Below are 23,796 nucleotides of genomic sequence, written 5' to 3' on the forward strand. Positions count from 1 at the left end.
GCCTTGTATGTTAAGCAGAGATCACCTCTTAGTAGATGATATGCCACAGACTATAGCTGGTGTGTTTTTTATCTCTTCATTTCTCTTAACTGTAATGTCCATTAGTATATGGTGGACCAAACTTTGAGGGTACCCTCTTGAGAAAAACATACTGGCCAGTTTTGTACCTTCTGTCTCAAATCTGAATCTTCTGAGACCATTCTGGCTAACCTTATATACCGGCCCTTAATAATTCCCTTTTTTAATGTGCAGGACGACAACTAGTATAATGTAATAAACTATTTGAGTAAGTAAGTTTCCTGTAAATGTTACTAACCACTTTATTGTTTGAAAAATCATTACATGCTAAAACATCTAAATAGTTTATCATCTCCATGCTGGAGGTATGGGTAAACCTCAATAAAGATGTGGTAGAATTGAAATACTTGATAAATCCTTCAATTTCCTCTATTGCCTTGGGCCAAATTACAAAAATATCTTCCAGAAAAACAAATGTATAATTTCCAAGGGGGAACTTGTACAGATTGAAGATGTACTGTTTCTCCCACTGGAGTAGCACAATGTTAGCAAATAATGGGGGCACATAAGGCCCCCATTAGCTTACCCCCTTCTTTTGGTGGAAGTACTGTCTGTCTAAATAAACAAAGTTGTTCTTTAACACTGTCTCCATTAAAGTAGCCAAAGTGCTAACTAACCTCATTATTATGAAAATTAGTTGATTCAAACAAAAACTCATGAAACCAATCTAACCCGGCTGTGTGGGAAATTACATTGAACAATTCATCACCTCAGTGATTAAAAAGGTCCTATTTTCTGAAAAACCAACATCTCTCAATTTTAATAGAAAATCACAGGAATCACTACACAAATGTGTAAAGGGATCTAAGCAATTCTTTAAACATAAATCAATATACTTCTCTAATGGATGTTTTTCTGATTTCTTTGCATTCACAATTGGTCTCATAGATGGATTGGTGCTGCTCTTATGAATCTTTGAAATTCCAAAGATTGAAGGCACCACTGGAAATTTGACCCACAGGTACAAATATAGGTCATGGTTAATTTAGCCCCAATCAACCATATCCTGTAAAAGATAATCTATTTTGTAATAAGTAGAACTTACAAAATGTACAGCAATTTCTTTGTAAAAGTCATCATCAAACAAGTGTGCATTCATTTTTGTCAAAATAGTCTGTTTTGGACATTATAACAACCCCACCCCCTTGTCGGGTTTCTTGACCCTTACACCCCTATCTTTGCACAACTATTTTAAGAGCTGATTTTCAACTTCTAATGGGTTGTGTCTACTTCTTAATCTTCTATGTTGTAAAAGAGTTCTAAGATCGAACTTTCATATTTTTTCCAATAGGATTAAGGGAAGTTGGGGGGGGTTGTAGATAATTTTCCTACGCAACACATCAATTTCATATTCACCATCACAGTTGTTAAATAGTTTCAAGTCAATTATAATGTTCTCAGTCTTGGTGTTGGTAGAAGGTACAGTTGTCAAACTGTTGCTGAGAAAGTCAGCTGTATCATTTTCATATATCCTAGGAGTGAAATTATTGATGGAAAAGTCAACTGTACTGTTGGAGATAATTTGTAATTTACTATCATTGGAATTAGTCAGGGAAGTATCAGCCAAAAACATAGACCAACGTATTTCTTCCTTCAATTGCATCTCCTCCTCTGGTTGTTCCGTCCATATTGTTGGTTTGTTTCTGTCCAAAGTGGGTTGTATGCTTCCCTCTGTGGGTTTCCTCGATTCCTTAAGCTGTCTGACCTCCTCAGTTGAGCTTGATCTAAAGGGGGAGGTAACTCCTCTGAAAAAACAATGCTTCTAAAGGGTTGTTGTGTTCTCCTCAAAATTCTGGTGCAAAATCACCCTTGGAGTGAGGTTTTTGGGTATGCTTTTCCTTCCTGATACTCCATTCTATCTCTATCCATTTTCTTTTCCTTCCATTTTTTAACCTTTTGAATTACCTTATCTGTATTTGAAAACATGTTCTGATACTGACCAAAATGATGTTCGAAAAATAAATCATTTTTAATAACCTGATCAAGTCTAATAGCCTCAGTAATCAATCCATTGATGGTTCTCTGATTGTATTTTATAAGTAATTCCAATTCACAACTGTGGTGGTCAAAAACGTCCAATAAATTCATGTGAAGTGGAGAACTGGGTACTAACCCATTTGGAAACTTAAAACTACGTAGACTTTAGGAACTCTTTCAACTTTTAAACACTCTATGAAATATATATTTTCCACGGGACGTTTATGGCACATAAGCAAGATCATTTATATCTTTTGGATGAATTATCTTCCATTCTATATTAACAGTGAATAGTTGCAGTGCTTATCGAACTAGCAATGGCAATTTCAGGCTGCATTATGGACTTTTCTTTCTGCTCTGCACTTCTGAATAGTAAATGAGTAGTGAAACAAATACAAATAACAAAAAGCATGACTTGAGCAATTTGCAAATAAATATACCCGAGGTAAACTTCAATGGACTGTAGCTGTAAAAAGTTTTATTTATTTATTTATTAGAAAGAGTAGAAGAATACAATTGCTAAATTTAGCACTGCCATCTTTTGTATGGATTGTCTAGCAGAAGTGCAGGAACCAGTCCTACAAGGGATAACATTTCAAAAAAAAACTGCATTTCAAACAAGCAAGTGTAGTTTTCAAAATTCAAGTGTTGTACCTATAAGACATTTTTGCAGGCAGTCCCAACATCCTTCCACTGACATTGTCTTGTGAGATATTATCCCTTTCTGTGATGCCAGCTAATTGCATATACTTTTTTCTGTGTGAGATTGAGGTGCAGTGGGGATCTTGTAATTTGCATTTTCAACACTGTAATGTAATCTCAGTTTGTATATATAAATAATTAATTGTGGATGAAGCATCTGTGCTCGATCATTAGATGCTGAGCTTGTGAACTATTTATCTATTCTATATATATACATATATACACACACACACGCACACAGACTCTTATATTCTATACATGAATGTTTGTATGCAAAATGTATATAGATTACACACGTGTATATATATATATATATATATATATATATATCTATGTATATAATATATATATATATATATATATATATAAAATATAGATATATATATTAATATATATATATATATATATATGTAATATATCTATATATCTATGTCAATATATATATATATATATATATATGTAAGCTGTTAATTGAAAGGGCACATCATGTGTATGCTCTGGTCACGAGAAAGCAGCCAAGTCCTCTAATAGTAAACGTGCAATCCTACCAGCAGAAAGAGTTGATTCTAGCAAAACTATGGTAGAAGACAAATTAGTAAATGTTGGAGACAGTGGAATGTTTGAGGAAAATGATTATTCACTGCATACCAGGCAGATGAGGAGTACATTTATTCCAGCAATCTTGGAATGTTGAAAAGCAGGTATGAAATTCAAGCTGCTGTATCCATCTGTCTTCAGAAGTCATTTTTTGATACAGACTTTTTAAGGAGGCATTATAAAAGTTTGTCCACAAAAACTGAGGTGTGAAACAAAAGGGGATTCTGCTTCTTATTCTTCTGATAATAAAGCTCACAGAGTGACTATGCCAGTGAAACCTTTTCCAATGTTCCAAGGAGAATGCTTGAGAGACAGGAAAAAAACACAGGAGTTGACTAGAAGAACCAGGAGTACATTGGAAATGAACCAGAGATTGGAGTTGTGAAATGGACATCAACAGGAAGAAAACCAGCAACTCAAAAATTAATGAATAAAAGTGTGACTGCAAAGCATCAGTCACGTTTGGGAAATATGGAGGAATAAGAAAACCTGGAAATATTGGACTTTTTTGGCTTCCTTAAACTTATAGGGGAATCCAAAGCATATGCCCTACTTCATATCATTAATGTTTGGAGGGACAGTAATGAGAGAGGAAGAGGAAGGAAAGAGGCAACCATAAGTAAAACAATTTTTGTTCTTAGTATTTCCATAGAATATGACATATACTGGATGTTATATATTAAAGCTTTTTCAGTTATTTTTGTGTGTAATAGGGTACTAACATAAACAAGTACCCTTTTCCCCTTATTCTTTCTTTCTTCTTGTTCATTTTTAAGAAATGTAGGTAGTGCAATGTAGAAAAGAGAACAAAGCCTGAACAAAAGAGTATGATATAAGTAAAACTGAAATACCTTTTCTTGTAAATACAAGAACATTGAATGTAATGAGGTGAGACTGACATCTCTGGGCAGCAGTTTTTTTTTGTAACCTGACAAGAAAGGACCCCTCACTTACTTCAATGTGCCTTGCTCGAGTAAGTAACCATGGAATAATAATTCTTTAGGTCATTTAGGAAAATATACTGAGATTAGTTAAGTATTGTTTTTCTGTAACCGTGTGAACCTGTCCAACTGTGTTATTTTTAATATTTCCTGTGATTGAAACTGGTGTTTATTGTAAATAGATATTTAGTATTTTCATGTTTTCTTATTTATTATTAAATATATTTAAACTTTTCATTGTGGCTGGTCTTTTAAGGAATATTTTAATCTCTAAGAGTTTTTTTTATATATATTTGGTGACAGCTGTGGCCACTCCTGAAAGCCATACTGCATTGTCCAAATACTATAATTTGTATTAGTATTAATTTCACTCAGTATAAGTGGGTACCCATGCAACAGCTTTAGAGTAGCTGGCTTTGGAGTGTCTTGTGGCAGTGTAACTATCTTATAGTTTGGACAGAAGGAGGCATAGCTAGTAAATCTGTGCCAGCCTTTCCCAGGTGTTTGTGTGTGTGTGTGTGTGTGTGTGTGTGTGTGTGTGTGTGTGTGTGTGTGTGTGTGTGTGTGTGTGTGTGTGTGTGTGTATGTGTGTATGTGTGTGTGTGTGTGTGTGTGTGTGTGTGTGTGAAAATCAAATCTCAAGGAGTGTGTGTGTCATCTGCTTGGATCAGGGACACAAAGCACTGGTTCACAGAGAGGGTGCTGGAGGTCTTGGCTTGGACAAACAGATGAGGACCCAATGCTGCAGCTGTGCCAGTGAGGAGTCATACTGGGAATTTGGAGAGAGAGAGAAGACCAGCCCCCAGATTGATTATGTTGCCTGTGTGCTGTTAAGGGAAATTGTGCTTGATACAGAGAGCTGCATCTGGAAATACTGAGTGTATTCACTTTTGCTACAAGTGAATATCAATCTCCAGTGCCAGTTGTGAGGATTCATGCTCCTTGATTACTGGCCCAGAGAGGGGATGTCACATGTTAGTGAGCAGTAGTGTTGATATTAATTGAACTTCTATAGCCTGTAGGCAGTTGTCGCTGTGTGTTTTCTCAGCAGCCACAAGGTAAACATTCATAGTTTCATTATCACAACAGTTTTATTTATTTTTTATTAGTTTAGTTTAGTCAGAGAAAGCAGGCAAGGATGTCAGCAGAAGATTATGGGGCAAGCTGACAAAGAACTGGTTGGCCAAGGTGTGTGAAGACAAAGGACTGGTGCATGCCAACCTAACTAAAGAGAAAATGATTTCAGCCTTAGTCACAGCTCAGACCGCCAACCAGGAGGATAACCAATTTGGTGATGGGGATGTACAGCCCTCAGAAACAGGGCAGTTCACCTTTTCCTCAGAATATTTAAAAACCTGTCTGGAATTAGAGACATGAACTGGAGGCCAAACATTTGGAGTTATAATCAGCAGAGAGACTGAGGCAGGTGAAACATATTGAATTAGAATCAGTAGAGAGACTGCGGCATTTGGAGGTTGAAGAAAATGAAAAGTAGCATCAATATGAAAGGGAGGCACTGAATCTTCGCCAGGCTCATGGGGGTAATGGAAAGGAAATAACCAAACCCCAGAAGCAATAAAGGTTAGTAAATTTCTCTCACAGTTTAGAGAGGGTGATAATTTTGATAGTTTTATTCATATATTTGAAAGAGTATGTAAACAGTATAATGTTGACCAAGGGGTCTGGGTATGGTTCCTGACCCTCTTACTACATGGTTCACCTGTAACTTCTGTTTCTAAATTGTCTGATATTGATTGCTTAAACTATGATAAAGTAAAGAAATGTTTACCTGAACGTTTTAATTTAACACCTGAAGCTTACAGAAGAAAGTGTTGTGAGCATAGACGCAAGGTAGATGAATGTATGCGATTACACTTCTGAATTAAGCACTTATTTTCATAGATGGGTGAGTGGGTGTCAGGTCACCACTTTTGAAGGAGTGACAGACCTTTTGGTGAGGGAACAAGCCCTTATCACTTTGCCTGAGGACATGAGAATCTGGTTTTAAGACCAAGAGTGTAAATCTGCAGATGAGCTGGGGAAAAAGGCGATCTCTACTTAGTAAGCAAGGCATCACTGCACAAGAAGGAGATACCCATTGCTGCACATGGATAGAAGGGAACCAATGGTTGGCAGCCTAAACCACCCCAACAGAGTCCATCAGTAACAGCAGAAGTCAATAGTTCAGGTACACAGCCAGGATCAAGGGTTAAATGTTTTAAATGTAACTAGTAGGGTATTGTATCATATAGATGCCCATGGAGACAAGGTGAGGAACACAAGTTGGGAAAGCCAGCAAGTGGGAATAACAGTATGCCAGTGGTAAGTTGTCTGGAGACAACAGCAGTGCCAAACTATCACCAGAGGTTATATTCTATCTTAGTGGATTGAAAACAGGCCACTGCTAAGAGAGATGCAGCTTCTGACATAACCATTGTGAAGTCTGCATTGGTTAAAGAGGAGCAGTACTTGCTTGGGCAGTCCACTCCAGTCAGAACTTTAGGAGGGCCCCCATTCCTAATGCCTTTGGCTAGGGTTACCTTAGCTGGGATGGTGGAAAAGAAAGTAAGCAAGTAGGTTTGTTTGAGGATATCCCTGCAGATGTCTTGATAGGGAATGACTTTGATAATGCAGTACCTTGTGTGCATGCAGTTACATGGAGTCAGGCTTGGAGACAGGCATGTGGGTCTGGTAGCTTGGGATAGACCAAGACAAACCTCACACCTGAAGCCAGGGCTGGTGAGGTGGCTATTTCAGGGAGGGAGCTACCCTTTAGCAGTGAGCCTGAAGGTGAGCCACAGTTGTTGGTGGGTACTGACGTTCCCTTGGACAGGGTGACTGCAAGGGCAGAGGTGAGTGGTAGTACCCAAGCTGACAGTGAGGCACTGCTGTCAGAGGATACCAGACTTCCTGTGGAAAGGGAGCTGGGAAGGGTCACAAAGGGAAAGGTGAGACAGGCTCAGCTCTCAGACCCTGCATTACAAGGCTTGAGGAAGGTTGCTAGGGAGATGCCTGATTATCAAGGAAAGGGGAATCTGTATACTGGAACAAAAGGTTATTGTATAGAGAGTAGACCCCTGAGGGAGGGCTAGAGGGGAAGGTAATACAGCAGTTGGTAGTGCCCAGAGCCTGCCATCTGGCACTTATAGCCATAGTTCATGACATTCCTTGTGTAGGTCATGTGGATATAAAGCATACAAAGAGACATATTATGCAGAACTTTTACTTTTCTGGGATTACAAGGGATGTAACAGGGTAATGTTAAGTTGTCTATCTCGCCTTCATTCTTGCTGGATGGGTTCGGAGCCGACCTCGGCTCCGACTCGGCCACTCTAAAAGCTCGAGAGTTGGTTCCACCGGCTCGAGGCTCCCCTTATATCCCACAATGCTAGGCGAGAGTTATCCCAGATCTCGTTTGCCGCTACAGCTTCGAGGTTGGTTTTTCTACCGGTTCCTGGTGAGTACTATTTTCTTGTGAAAATTAGTCTTTAAAAACCCCTTTAATTTAATATTTTTACTTAGTTAGTGTAGGTTAGAAAACTTTTATTCCCTACCCCGATAAATTTCCGTTTCTTTTCCCGAGAACCTTTGGTTCTTCCCTTGGGCCTATAGGCCTTTCTTTCCCTAGTGGAGTGTGTGTGTTTATTGTAGTTTATTGTAGTTTAAATTACTAGTATTACTACTATTTTTATTGTATTAACCTGACAGGGTATAACTAGTGTGTTTGTGTGCGTGTTTGTGTACACCTGTTCAGACAAAATGTCTAAAGAAGCAAAGGTCTCCGGATTCAAGAAGTGTGATGCGTGCTGTCAGAAGATGTCTCTGACAGACGCTCACACTTCTTGTGTCTATTGTCTGGGGCCTTTGCACCTGCAGGACTCCTGTGCTGTGTGCCATGGCTTCAGCCCCAGGGTCCTGCAGGAAAGAAAGAATAAATTAATTCTTAGAGGCTTACTCAAGCCAGAGGGTTCTCTGTCTGTTTCTACAGGGAAGCCCTCTAAGGCATCTAGGTCTTCGGCTCCGGCAACTGAGCCGAGACCTAAGGTTTCTCAACCTTTGCCTTCATCGGCTCCGGCTGGAGCCGATAAGTCTCAGTCCACAGTTTCTGTGGCTCCCTCGGCTCCGGCCGGAGCCGAGGTTATAGAAGTTCCCGTGTCGGCTCCGACCAGACCTTCAGAGCCAACAACTAGGAAGAGGTCCAGGTCACCATCTCTTGGCTCCGTTCATTCGGCTCCAGGATCTCCCCTGCTGTCTGAACGGAGCCAAAGGTCTCACTCCTCTAGGTCATCGAGGCTGTCGGATCATGACCTTCAGAGGGTAGTGAGTCGACTACTTAAGTCCGAGGCACTGGCCCAGATGCTTCAGAGCCCGACTCATCAGTCGATGCCTGCCCCAGTCCATCAACATATTCCTCCTTCGACTCTCTTGAGCTCGGAGCCGGGTCGTGTCGGAACCGAGACTGTGATTGCGTCGGAGCCGATACAATTGTCTTCGGCTCCATCGTCGGCTCCGTTTTCTTCTTTGGAAGAATCTCGGCGCCGGACTTCCCTCGTCGGCTCCGAGGGGGTGAGTGGCATCGGACCCTTGTCCGACCCCCCTCTCCCTCTCGGTGCTTCGGCGCTGGTGAGTTCGGCTCCGACATCGGCCTCGGAGCCATCACTGTCGGTGCCGAGGGGGGTTCTTAGCTTCGGAGCGGGGACCTCTGGCTCTGCCTGACAGGGGTGCATTCGAGGTCATGCGGAGTGTGTTAGAGCCTGGCTCTACTCCACAGTCGGCTCCGTCCGCCCCTCCCTCTATGGTGCCTCAGGCTAAGTCGACTCACTCCCTCATCCCGGACCGCAGAGAGCCAGCTCCTCAGGAGCCCCCTGTGGGGATTTCATCCTCTTCCGAGGCCTCTCCTGATTTGGCAGAAGAGCCCCTCGGAAGAGGAAGTGTAAGAGGAAACACATTGACTCACCTGAGTCCATCACGTCAGACACAGATTTGGATGATTCTGAGGGTTCCGCCCGTTCCCCTTCTGAAGATGTCTCATTTGCAGACATTCTGGAGATCCTGAAGCAGAGGAGAAATTGGCCAGCCCTCAACCCTTCGGAGGACGAATCTGTGTATCTTGAGGCGTTTGGCTCTCTTCCTTCCACCTCCTGGGTGTCCCCCTTCACCCCCTCATGCAGGTGGTTGCTAAGAAGGCATGGACGGCTCCTGATTCAGTGGACCCCACTCCCAGGAGACCCTCTAAGTTCATAACAGCTCCAGCAGACAAACAATTTTTAACAAAAGGAGTTTCTGTGGATGCTATGGTGGTAGCTGCTGCCACAAAGAAGGAACTAGCTGATCCTTCAGTACCTGTCCATCCACCTAACAAGGAATCTAGGTCCATGGATAGGTACGGGAAGCGGATGTTCTCCTCAGCGACATTTACCATGCGTTCGCTGAATTACCTGTGCCATTTCACTCGTCTTCAAAGGGACTTGATCAAAGAAGCGAGTGAAATGTTAAAGGATCCTACAGCTGCGGGTTTCCAAGACAAGACGAACACGCAGCTGGCTACCCTTAATTCCATAACCAACTCCTCCATGCGCCTTCTTTCTTACGTGGCTGATGGAGCGAGCAGAGCCGCAGGGACAGGTGTAGCCTTACGTAGGCACGCCTGGATGCGGCTATGCAATTTTGCGGACCCTTTCAAGACGTCTTTCACAAACTCCCCTTTTGATGGATCATCTCTCTTTGGTCCTCAAGTGAAAGAAACCCTGACTAGGTGCGAGACTGATGGCAAGACCCTTTCTGCCGTCGGAGTCCGTTTTTCTACTCCTTCCAGGCCTTACCCCAAAGGCCAGAAGGGTGGAAAGATGTGGTTCCGTAAACAATCTCAAGGGACTTCGCCTGACGCACAGAGTCGTTTTCCCACCAGAGGCAGAGGCGGGAATAACAATGGTAGACGTCGCCCTAGGGGCAGGGGGGGTCCGCAGAACCAGGGCAATCGGGAAGCCTTCCCTGACAAGCCCTTTCAGCATCCCTGAGGTGTTGCCCGACTGCCCCTCTTCCGAGGCAGTCGGGGGAAGATTGTCACTGTACCCAGAAGCCTGGCTATCCCTGACTCAAGACAAATGGGTACAGTCCATCATTTCCGAAGGCTATTCTATCCCCTTTCTTCGCTTTCCAAATCAGTCAAAAAAATCCCTTCCAGATGTTCCACCCGCTCAAAGGGATCTAGCAGCTTTGGAAATTTCAAAACTGCTTGCAAAAAGAGCAATTCAGCCAGTGCCAGCAGACCAACAAGGATCCGGAATCTACTCAAGGTTCTTTTTAGTTCCAAAGAAAACAGGGGACTGGAGACCGATATTGGATCTCAGTGTCTTGAACAAATCAGTCAAGAAAACAAGATTTCGGATGGTCACGCTGCAATCCATCCTTCCCCTTTTGGGCAAAGGAAACTGGATGTGCTCTATAGACCTTCGGGATGCGTACTATCACATAAAAATGAACAGACGCTCCAGAAGATTCCTCCGCTTCAGGCTGGGAACCAGTCATTTTCAGTTCAGGGCCCTGCCCTTTGGTCTCACCACTGCCCCCCGGGTGTTTACCAAATGCATGGCAGTGGTAGCTTCTCACCTGAGACGACAAGGATTCCAGGTGTTTCCATATTTGGACGACTGGCTCCTCACAGCTCCCACCAAGCATCTCCTTCTGATGGCCAGAGATTATACTTTTCGCGTTTGTCGAAAACTGGGTATATCAATAAATTGCGAAAAGTCTGTTTTGTCGCCTTGTCGTACTATTACCTACATAGGCGCAAATCTAGATACGATAAACATGTCTGCAAGGCTAACACATCAAAGGATATCAGACATTCACAAATTGGTATCACCCCTTCTCAACAACAACAGAATCAAAGCCAGGTTAGTTCTAAAGGTGTTGGGAATTATGGCAGCGGCCATACCTCTCCTTCCATTAGCCAGATACCACATGCGGATCCTTCAGTGGATGCTTTTTACTCAATGGTCATACCAGGAACTTCCAATGTCTCACACCATTGTGATCACGCAGGCGTGCAAAAAGCATCTCATGTGGTGGATGTCTTCCCCCCATCTTCTGTCGGGAAGACCTTTTGTTCCACCTCCTCCGGTTGCTACACTGACAATGGATGCCTCCCTGTTCGGGTGGGGGGGGCATTATCAGGGCAGGACAGTCCAGGGCACATGGCAACCAAATGAATGCCACTTGCACATAAATGTTCTAGAGATGAGAGCAGTGCTTTTAGCGTTGCAAGCCCTTCAAGACTCTCTTCCCTTGGGAACAATTGCAATCCAGACAGACAATATGTCTGTAGTGTGGTACATCAACAAACAAGGCGGAACCAGATCATACCCCCTGTGTCGAGAAGCACTCAGACTGTGGCAATGGGCGATTTCTTCTCAGCGTTTTCTGATAGCAACGCACATCCCTGGGAAGTCCAATCATATTGCGGACAAGTTGAGCAGAGCTATTCTCATGCCTCACGAGTGGTCTCTGAAAGACTCTGTAGTGAGAGAAATTTTTCTCAAGTGGGGTCAGCCTTGCTGCGATCTTTTTGCTACTCCCCAAAACAGCAAGTGCAGAGAATTTTTCACTCTATTCCCTTTACCAGGCCAACCCAGCAGAGACGCTCTAGTCCAAGTTTGGCCCCGGGGACCTCTTTATGCATTTCCTCCCTTCCCACTGATCTCTCAAGTGATACAGAAAGCTATCACTCAGAAGGCCTCATTGATCCTCATTGCTCCTTACTGGCCTCGACAGGTGTGGTTCCCCTTTCTACATCAATTTCTATTGGAGCGACCGTGGCATCTGGACCTAGTTCCAGATCTTTTGATCCATCAGTCGGGTCAGTTACATCGCTCCCTCCCCTCTCTGAACCTCACTGCTTGGTTCCTCCAGTTCCAACCTTAGCCAGGCTTCCTCAATTATCTCACTCTGTTCGAGATATATTGATAGCTTCCCATAAATCTTCCACTCGAAAGATTTATTTGAGTAAGTGGAAACGCTTCTCATATTGGGCACAAGGAAAGGACATAGATCCTTTCACCGCTTCCATCCAACTAGTCCTTGATTTTCTAGCTGAACTCTTCCATGCAGGTTCATCTCCCTCTACACTTAAAGTTCAATTGGCAGCTATTTCTAATTTTCATGTGGGTATTTCTGAATCTGCCCTAATGTCCCACAAACTCTGCAAAGCCTTTTTGAAAGGAGTTTTTCTTCTCAGACCTCCTATAAGAAATCCTCCTTCTCCTTGGGACCTAAATTTAGTTCTTGCTTCTTTGATTCTTCCCCCTTTCGAACCTGCAGCTTCCTGTTCCTTAAAATTGTTATCATGGAAAACTCTTTTTCTGGTAGCTATTACATCAGCTAGAAGAGTTTCAGAGCTTCAAGCACTCAGTTGTCGTCCTCCTTATCTTTTGTTTCACAAGGACAGAGTATCTTCTGAACTAATCCGTCCTTTTTGCCTAAGGTGGTATCGACATCAAATCTAAACCAAAGCATTGACCTCCCTGTCTTTTTTCCAGAGTATTCCAATAGGTCTGAACAAAAATTACACTGCCTGGATGTTCATCGTCAATTGAGGTACTACTTGGATAGAACAAAACAATTCAGAAAATCTGATCAGCTGTTTGTCTCCTATGCGGAAAGCAGAAAGGGACTTTCAGTTTCAAAGGTATCATTATCCAGATGGCTAACATCTTTGATTTCCCTGGTATATGAGATTAGACAACAAAATTGCCTAATAAACCTAAAGCCCATTCCACCAGAGCTTTGGCTACTTCTTTAGCCTTCCAAGACAGACTGCCTATTGACACCATTTGTGCAGCGGCTACTTGGGCTACTCCTCACACTTTTATTTCTCATTATAAGTTGGATTTAGCTTCTAGGCATAGAGCTAATTTTGGTTCCACTGTTCTCAGGAGTCTGTTCCGTTAGGCCACCCGGGACAAGGTGCTAGGGACGCGGTCCCATCCAGCAAGAATGAAGGCGAGATAGACAACTTAACATATAGAAGTTATGTTCTTACCATAACGTTCCATGTTAGTTGTCTTCTTCGCTTCTTCTTCCCCACCCTCCTTCCCCTGGCCTGGACAGACCTAGAGGAGTTGTGATCGTGACCTCTCTTTCTACCACCTCTTTCTTAGGCATATGCTGTTGTGCATATTTCCTGGATCAGGATGTAGGTCACCCTTCTTTCCTCCTGTTGTTAGAGGTGGACTCTGTTTTAGAGTTATTCTGTTACTATTATAAGCTGGGGTTAGCTTACAAACGAGATCTGAGGTAACTCTCGCCTAGCATTGTGGGATATAAGGGGAGCCTCGAGCCGGTGGAACCAACTCTCGAGCTTTTAGAGTGGCCGAGTCGGAGCCGAGGTCGGCTCCGAACCCATCCAGCAAGAAGAAGGCGAGAAGAAGACAACTAACATGGAACGTTATGGTAAGAACATAACTTCTATTTGTAGGACCTGTGAGCAGTGCCAAAATGTAAGCAAGGCAGGAGACAAGGTCAAGGCTCTTTTGATGCCTTTGCCTGTGATTGAAGAGCTATTTCAGAGGGTAGCTATGAATATTGTGGGGCCTCTGAGTACGCCAAGTTCCACAGGGAAAAACAATATCCTGGTGGTAGTAGATGATGCTGCCAGATACCCTGAGGTGGTGGCCCTGTCCTCTATTGAGGCAGAGAAGGTGGTAAATGCTTTGTTATAGATTTTCAGTGGGGTTGGTTTCCCTAGAAAAATACTGACAGACAGAGGTGCCAATTTCATGTCTGACCTACTGGCTTGTGTGTGAGAACACTATGGAGTGAAGCACCTAAAAATCACCCCTACCATCCCCAAACTAATGGTCTTGTGGACAGGTTAAACTCTACACTAAAGACCATGCTACAGGCATTTGCAGAACAGTTTAAAAGAGAGAGGGACAAATATTTGCCCCATCTACTGTTTGCATACAGAGAGGTACCCCAGGAATCCACAAGTTTTTCATGCTGTAAGCTGCTGTATGAGTGTAGGGTGAGGGTGGTCTTTAGATTTGATTTGTTATGAGTGGGAGGGTGAGTGTGAATGCCTCAAGGATTTTGGCATATGTCCTAAACCTCCGGACAAGGTTTAAGAAGCTCATGGAGAACCTGGTAGGTGACCAACAGCAGAAAAGGGTCTGGTATGACAGGAATACTTGGGCCCCAGAGTATGCTGTAGGATAGCAGGTTATGGTTCTTATTCCTATCAGACACAATAAGCTTCAGACAGCTTGGGAGAGATCCTGCAAAGTGGTAAGGAAGGTCAATGAAATTAACTACATGGTAGAACTGCTAGGCAGGAGGCAAGAGCACAAATTGTACCATGTTAACATGATGAAACCTTACCATGATAGGGATGCCTTTGTGCTGAGTATTTGCAGTAGAAGGCAGGAAGAGTCTGAGGGGGATCTATGGCTACATCAAGCTAGCCAGGAAAATGCCAATTTGCTATGGTGGAGCCCAGTGTTTCAGGCATACAATATAACAGTGCAGCACAGTAGTGGGGTTAGCAATGCCAAGACAGGTGGGATCTCAAGACAGGGTATGGGTTAATATATTCCCATATAGGCTCATTCCTGACAAGCAGTGTTTCTTCAGGCTCATTTGAGAAATTAACTTGAGCCTTTAAAGGGGGAGAGATGTGACAATGTGAAGTATTGCCAGCTATGCCAAGAGAGGTAGAGCAGTGAATGTATAACATATGCCAGCACTGCTAGCTGGAATTTTAAATGCCATTGTATATCAAACTGATTTGTACAGATGCTTGTGTTATAAATGTATCAACAATGGGTGCAGACTGTATAGTAACTGAATTAAATGTGTATGTTTTAACAAAGGATACTGGAAGAGAAGAGGTTAATCACAGTCCAGGTGCAGCTAACTTTGAAAAATGTTCTGAAATTAAATTACTGGGCCTAGGCCATAAAGATTGTATCTTACAGTTCTGATTGCAGCCAGAGACAAAATGTCTGGAAAAACAAGTACTGGGAAGCCTTCTGTATTATCTTTAGCAGTTATCTAATTGCTACTCTTGAAGGGTAAACATTTGAAATTGTTTTATGACTTCCAGAAGCTGCATCAGATCTTAGCAAGCTCTATGTGTGTGTATTATTGACACATATGTGCTAAATCCTGGCAGTTTCTAGCAGTGGGGGTTACATGGGAACCAGAAATCAGATGACCAGATGTATATGATGTCATTCGGTACTCCATCACTAAAATAATGTTTAATAATAGGTGAGACTGAAGTCCAAGGGCAGCAGTCCGTTTTTGTAAACTGACAAGGAAGGACCCCCTCACCTAATTCAACGCGCCTTGCTCTAGTAAGTAACCACAGAAGAATAATTCTTTAGATCAGGCAGGAAAATATACTGAGATTAGTTAAGTATTGTTTTTCTGTAAATGTGTGAACCTGTCCACCTGTGTTATTTTTGATATTTCCTGTGATTGATACTTGAGTGTTTAATGTAAATAGATGATTAGTATTTTCATGTTCTTTTCTTATTTATTATTAAATATGTTTAAACTTTTCATTATGGCTGGTCTTTTAGAAAATATTTTAATCTGCTTTTTTTGCATTCAGTTCCCAGCATATATGTACATGTTGCATATTGTAGCTCTATCTGTCTGTCTCTTTCTTGGCAGTGAATTTATCATAATTTGTCATGCTTCATCTGTAATAGCAGTTTACAAACTATGGTAGTATTTTGCTGACATGTTTAAAATAATATCTTTGCTAAACACCAGGTTAGAGCTGAATGTGAATTAAAACAAGCACAAGCTATATAGGTTCTGTGACTTTAGACCACCTGGAAATGAAGATAATGATATTTTTATATAATGATGGTTATAGCATTTCCTGTAATTTCCATATTTTAATTATAACTTGTATAATGGGTTTGCTGCACAGGACTTAATTTTTACAGTCAACAACATGTAGGAATAAGCAAAGAAACCATCATCATGCAGTGTTATAAATAAACAGGACTAAAGATATAATAATCATTTTGCAGCTATACTTTATGATATAAGGCATATTATAATAGTATCCTTACTAAGGAGTGCCATGTACTATATGGACAGCATTATGTGTTATCAAAAGAAAACTGACATCATTGCAGACCGATTTGCCACTGATACCTGGGCTTTAGATTTTGTTTAAATGTCAGATTGTGCAATAAGTGGTATCTTCAAATAAAGATCAATATCTTATGTGAGCATGAAAATGTGATGGGAGAGGCTTTAATCTGAATCTGACATCAGTTTTAGTAAATGTGTCGTAATACATGATCTCTGTCTAGAAAATCTGCAGACATATAGTTGTTTATGTTTCAGATATGAAACATAATATTTTTCTGTTTTGTATCAGCATCTCTGCAAGGGAACATGGAAATGTAATACATAGGTATCATCATATTATACATGAGGTATCATTTTGAAACTGCTGTCACTGTGGAAAAATTGAGCTCAGTATATGCTCTCTGTCTATAACACTTGCAGAGTATAGTGGTTTGTTTATTATTCATATATGAAAATCATGATCTTTTTCATAATTGTATCAATGATCTTTGTAAGGAGCATGGCAATATGGTGGGTGAGATAATATCCTGAGGCTTGCATCATTTAGGTTCATAGGTAAGTACTAAGCTAACTGCCCTTGTGAGCCATTTTAAGCCTAGCCAATTATCCCTTGTGAGACTCGAACCCTGCACCTTGTGTTTGTAAGGCAAACATCTTAACCATTAGGCCACCCTCCCAACCTCTTTTGGCTAATTTGGCCACAGTACTTAAAGGAAAACTCTGCCTCTCCTACAGTTTAACTCAAATCTTTTTCTTTTCTCCTTACAGTATGGTTCCAGTATTGTGTAGGTACCAGAAACATGCTTGTACTTTTTAAAACTTTCATTTCCTTGCTTTGGAATCAAAGAAAGGGAAAGCCCACCTACTTTTTTTTTTTCAAGCTTAACTTCTCATATACTTTGCAGAGGAATTTGTCTTCACCTGCATGACATACCATAGTCACATATTAGTCTGTAGTCTACCCTGTCAGGTACTGCTGTCAGTCTTAGATGGGCAATTAATCCTGCTAATGTCAGGAATACAGCAGCTGCTATAAAAAGACAGAAAGCTGTGGAACTGTTTTCCACTGTTTTTATTGCAGAGAGGAGAATTTAACACTCCCCTTTCATAGCAAAACAAAGCAATTAGATCGCTCAAGGGTTTAAAAACAGTTGTCACCACTTCTGACAAATGTACATAAGTAGCAAAACAGTATTTAAATGCTAAGCTTTAAATGTTGGTTATTTATAAGATTTTATATGTTAATATAACTTAAATGTAGTATCAAAGATTTATGTGACATTTAGAGAAGTCAGAAAATATTTTTCTTGTAAAATATCAATACATTTAGCATTTTGAAGCCCCCCCCCCCCCACTGGACAGAACTGCAGAAAGAGAGACAAGTGGCAACCCTGTCAACTAGGTGCACTGATACTGTTCATAAAAGGGAATTTTATGTTTTTTTGTGACATCCTTCCAGAGAGGATGCATATCTGGTATACACAGATCCATGGTAAGAGATTCCCACTGACTTTGAGTCAATCCCTAAAATGGTAGTGTGCATGAGCATTTTGTAGTCCACAAAGGAAATGTGACCATTAATGGCAACCATAATAAACAGCTGAATTTACTTTAGCATACATTTACTACGCACCCTTGCATTAAAAATATTAAGAAAAGGAAATTAGAAGTACTTAACTGTGTTTAAATGCACACACTCACAGACAGACACGGTCAAACATGTGCATTTAAACACAGTACTGCATCCCATGTATAGTATTCTATGTTACATACATTTGTAGACACACACACACACACACACACACACACATATATATATATATATATATATATATAGATATATATATATATATATATATATATATATGTGTGTGTGTGTGTGTATGCATGTTTATGTGTAGACACACATATATAGTTACACAACATTTCCATTTTAATTTGTTTTTATTTGAAGGACATGAAGCACACACAGGCATATAATCTACTTTGTTTTACACACACACACACATATGCACACACACACACTCATATGCTTTGTACACATGTACATGAGACACACACACACACAAACATATATATTTATATTTATATATGCATACACATATACACAAGCACACACACACACCTAATATATATATATATATATATATATATATATATATATATATATATATGGTTTACAATCACATTAGCAAACATCAGGCGGTCGAGAGTGACATTGCCAAAGTGTAGTTTTTCAGTAGGCAGTTTTGCGAACCCAAATGCGTTGACTATACAACATCAAAGGGGTAGTGTAGTTAGAGTATTTGAGTTTGAACTTTTGAGTGGAGATCATGGTTTTGTGAGGAGCAGGGAATTAACCCATTTCCTCACTGTAGTGTGATCTCGGCATTGGTATATATAATTTGCAGGAGGTGTGGGGGGCACATCCCCCACATGGGGGGGTTCAGGGGGATTTGCTCCTCTGCAGAATAGTAAAATTCATGTGTCGTTGATCATAGAGTGTCACAGTACTTTATGGTACATAGCATGGGTGACTGACGTCACCTCCTGCTATGTCGAATACATTGAACTATGGGTGTTGATGTATTTTGTTTCGAGTTTGCTGGTTTTTCGATGTTGTGGTTTTCTGAATTTTGAGTCAACACTGAGGCCGGTCAATGAATGCAGTTTCAAGATTTCAGTAGTAAATCTAGTGTGTGTGTGTGTGTGTGTGTGTGTGTGTGTGTCTGTGTGTGTAATATGGGTGCATACAATTCATTATTTATAATAAAGTTAACATAGTAGAGTTAAGCATTATTAATGTATACATTTTAGTAAATGTTGTTTAATGTTTTATTAATTCACTGTCACATTATATTTCTTTGTATTGCTAAATGCATTTATGCATTTATTACTTGTTATTATCTTTGCCAATGTAGCCTGATTTGTGGCTGAAAGAGGTCCTGGGACCAGTTCACTGGTTACCAAAGTATAAGTAAATACGAAATAGAAAAAAAGGGGGGGGGGCATGACAGAAATAATTAAGGAACTAGTAAAACACATTTTAATTCTGCATCATTCATGACAGAGAAAAAACTTGCCACTGAAGGCATTGGGAAGTAGCAGACAAACTTACATTGAAGTCGTACTACTTATCACCTTTGCATGATACAGGAAGTAATATTTACTGCAGTGAGAGTTTTCACACGTCAGCATGAGAATGTTGGGGGAAGTCTTTCAATTCTTTTAGAACTACAAAAGAATCACTTTGCAAAAGCTTGCTATTTACCTGCTTTCTTTTGCTAGAAGTAGCTAACAGCTGTTTATAGCATAGAACAAGCTCTGACAGACACATAAATGAGGCTCAGTCAGGGAAACATAGATGTAGCTCTGTTACAGAAGGTATGTTAGATTCCTGCCATTCTGTCTTAAAGGCATGAGAAAACAGCACTACTTCCTTATCTCTAGCATGACTTATATAAAGAGGACTTGCAATGAATTCTGGGAAGAAGGAATGAAAGCAAGAAAACAAGATCATGTTATTGAGGCAGGCCCCATCATCTGCCATTTTGTGAGAAACACATTACAATTGTAAAAGAAACACTTGGAGTTATTTTGAGGTATTAAAATAGCTCAGCAAATAAAGGTACAATGAATGAGTTCTAAGGCAGACTTTTCTTTTAATCTTTATTTAACATACCTGCCATTATATTTTTATGTTTCAGATACAAAAATAATGATTTTTTTTTCATATTTTTATCAATTTCTTTCTAAGGGAGTGAGGCTGCATATTATTTTGAAGATGGCATCGGGCAAATTGAGCCCAGTACACTATCTCTATGTAACAAACCTTTACAAATATGATTTTTTTTGTTTCTGATATAAAAATTGTAACATTTTTATATGTCTGTCAATATCTCTGTAAGGGAGTATAACAACATAATGCAAGACATATCAGTTTGAAGCTGCTGTCTCTCACTCTGTACACATTCTTTATAATATATGACTTTTTTCTGGCACACTCGCAGGAATATTGTTTGAAGTTTTGTCATATATCCTCATTCTTCCCAGTTGTCACACACATGATATTGCATATTTTGGTGAAGAAAGCTAACAGGTATGAAAGGATTTGATCCTTTTTATTGGGAGCCAAATATTGTTTTGTTTTTGAGTATGCTCCCAACAAATGTGGTACATCCCTAAGCTTTTTTTTTAAATATAACAACTACAGTTTTGACCTACTTCTAAAATGGGAAACAAACTCACTGAAAATATTGTTGACAAGTTGTCTCCCAAAAAATGAACCTCTCCCATATTATACAACAGGATATCCAAATTTTCTTCAAATTCTTTACTGACTGCACAACACTGTAATTCCCTGACAAAGCCATGCTGGATGGTTCTAATCTATAATTTATGTCACAAGCAAATGATATTTTCATTTAAGCGTGATATGCAGCTTTGTGCAGATTTAACAAATTCAGTGGCAAGTTAGGCTCTCTTTAGCTTGTCAGATGATATTTATTAAGTCTTTATATAAATTAGTCTGACAAAGTCTAATGTCACTGGTTAACTATAACATGGACATGGATTAGCATGTCTTGCAATTTATACTCTATCCAAAACTTTGAAGTATCCAGGAAAGAATTATGAAATTCAGAATAAATTGTAAAATTTATAGTTTGTCTTGACCTACATGATATCATGCCTGCCTCCTAAATCCTATAACTGAAAACCTGCCTTAGACTTTATTCCACGTGTCTCCTTTCTTAAAGCTGAAGATCAGCATTTCATTCATACAGAGTAATATATTTACTGTGTTTTCCAATTGCTGTATCACTCAGTTACTTCTAGTATTTTGTACTTTTTGTTGTCCAGAATTTATATGATAGTCATTTTTACATCTGACAAAACCAAATGAAGCCACTTCTTTAAATGTGTCAGTTATTCAACACCAGTACATACAAATGGTTCCATTAATACATCCACAACCCCCTTTTCCCATTTTTGCACATAGGATCAGGGTGCCATTTCAACAGTGACAGTCATTTAGAGTCAAGGTTTACACCTTCAGATGACTAGCCCTGCCGTGGTAATTATTCCACACCACATGCGCACACCTATGGCCAATTTAATGTGTCCAGTCCACCTACTGCATGTCTTGGGAATGTGGAAGGAAACCCACTTGAACACAGAAAGGACATGCAGACTCTGCACTGAAGACACCACAGCTGAGAATCAAACGGGAGAACTTCTTGCTGTGAAGCGACAACACTATCCGCTGCACCACTGTGCCACCCTACCAGTGCATACAAATGGTTGATACGTGATTATTTGTAAATGTGTGCAATTTATTTATTTAGTATACCTTCAAATTATAGCATTGTGCTTTTTACTTTTTCATCCTATAGATAATGTTTGACCATTCATTCATTTACTGACTGTAGAGTTTTAATGTTTGTTTGCAGGCATTTCTTAACTTATTTTATTTTTGATTGCTAGTGAAGACTCACTACATATGCTTTAGTAATATATTTTAAAGTTTGTCATGAATGCTTATGTAAGAGTAGTTGTCCACAGAACCTTCCCCTGAGGTCCTCTTTGTAAATGGGTTCTGCCCAGATGTTGTCAACTCAAGTTATCAAAGTGTATGTGTAAATCAATTTAAAAACCTTATTATTGAATAGCATGTCTCTGACTGGCCATAGACATGCACAAGCTTCAATGTCACTGAATATCTTAAAAGCAAGCAATCAAAAGTTAATAAATAAATAAATAAATAAATAAATAAATAAATAAATAAAAATTGTATATGATCTGAAAATCTGAAAGGAGAAATAATTATTTTTTTTTTTTATTTTAACATAGACCTAAACACACGTACATCCTTTACACAAAGCTAGGATGGCCAAAGACAAGAAAAAGTCTGAAGGCAAGAAAACAGAGAAGCCTCCTCCAGAAGGAGTGATTGCAGGTAAAGTTGAGGATGCTATTAACATAGGCTCATCTGCGCAGCCATCTGTGACGCCAAGAGATGACTTCCAGCAAGCTGATACAAAATCAGTGCTGGAGGATTCACAACTTCTGAAGAGCATAGAGATCCGTGAGCCAACACCGGAATGCTACGAGGAGCCTATTCTCACCCAGCTGATTGTGGAAAGGTATGAATGCATGTTGCTGTGAAGTAACTATTAGGGTGTTCTATTCTTCAACAAGATCCTCCCTGTACTTGTGGTAAAAATGCACAAAACATAACATTACATTGTAAGAAAAAGAAACATTATTATCAGTATAGTAAGTGGACTGAGAAATCTGGTGTCACTGGCTATGCATCTGCTGGCAGAAGAGTGATGAGGGTATGAAGAGCCAAATCATACCATAATGTGTGCATGCAGAAAGGTATGGTAGTATCTATTGATAGGCTTCATGAAGTAAGTGAATGTCACTTCCATGGCAGGAATGGGCAAAAGTTTATGAAGGTGATGGATACTGAATCTGTAGCACTAGAAAGTTATTTTGCTGGATAAAGGTGTTAACTGCTTTTGGTAGCAGTCATAGGTAGTGACCTATCTGGCATTATTATTTTAATTAGATATGCACATGAATCACAGTGGACCACTCTGTACATAGCCTTTATCTAAACTATTCAGAAAAACTAATGCACATTAAATGACAACCAGTAATGAATGACAATAAAAACTAACACAAAATGCACATTCAGGTGCATGATATGATCTATTTTTACCAACAAGTTAGGCATTTCCTAACTGCTAAAAGCAGTCTACCCAGCATACCTGGAAGAGTATGTATCTGTTGGTCTGCTGACATTCAGTCTAACATTGGTAACTGCATTGTATTGGTTCACAGACAAAAGGCCTCGTAGACCTCTTTGTCACCCAGCAGTTCTGTAGACAGGTACAATCAAAAAAGGTATGTCTTCAAGTCCCCACCATTAGAAGAGGTGTCCTAGCAGTTATCTGTAACAGCTGGGAACATCCGATCCAGCACCTGAGGAGTGTGAAATCATCTGTGGAATGTCATCTATTGTGGTACTGCACAGTCTGTTTGGCACAGCTAAATTGACTGTTTTATAAGTTGTGTGAAGAATTGAGGGTCCAACATATTTGGCAGTTGTGTAGATTAAGAAACATTGTTTTAGTTTTGCAGGTATGGGCAGAGGATGGATGGTGATTACTTGGCAGTCGGTCATGAGTGCCAGCTAAAGAGCAGTAGTTTACCATTAACTTACTTGAGACACACACACACACACACACACACACACACACACACACACACACACACACACACACACACACACACACACACACACACACACACACACACACACACACACACACACACACACACACACACACACTGTCTCTCTCTCTCTCTGTGCTTGGTTACT

General features: G+C 40.3%; 1 protein-coding gene across 1 annotated transcript in view; it reads left to right on the plus strand.

Annotated features, from left to right (window-relative positions):
- The window catches only part of LOC122816190 (radial spoke head 10 homolog B-like), a 1,099,140-nt gene that overhangs the window by 37,843 nt on the left and 1,037,501 nt on the right, over positions 1–23,796 (plus strand). Inside the window, exon 2 of the mRNA XM_044088939.1 lies at positions 22,257–22,549. Within this exon, the coding sequence (XP_043944874.1) occupies positions 22,293–22,549 (257 nt within the window). The 5' untranslated portion in view covers positions 22,257–22,292. The remainder of the gene's footprint in view (positions 1–22,256; positions 22,550–23,796) is intronic.

The sequence above is a fragment of the Protopterus annectens genome, chromosome 12.part0 (genome assembly GCF_019279795.1).
Source record: "Protopterus annectens isolate FY-2018-M chromosome 12.part0, PAN1.0, whole genome shotgun sequence".
Classification (NCBI taxonomy): domain Eukaryota; kingdom Metazoa; phylum Chordata; order Ceratodontiformes; family Protopteridae; genus Protopterus; species Protopterus annectens.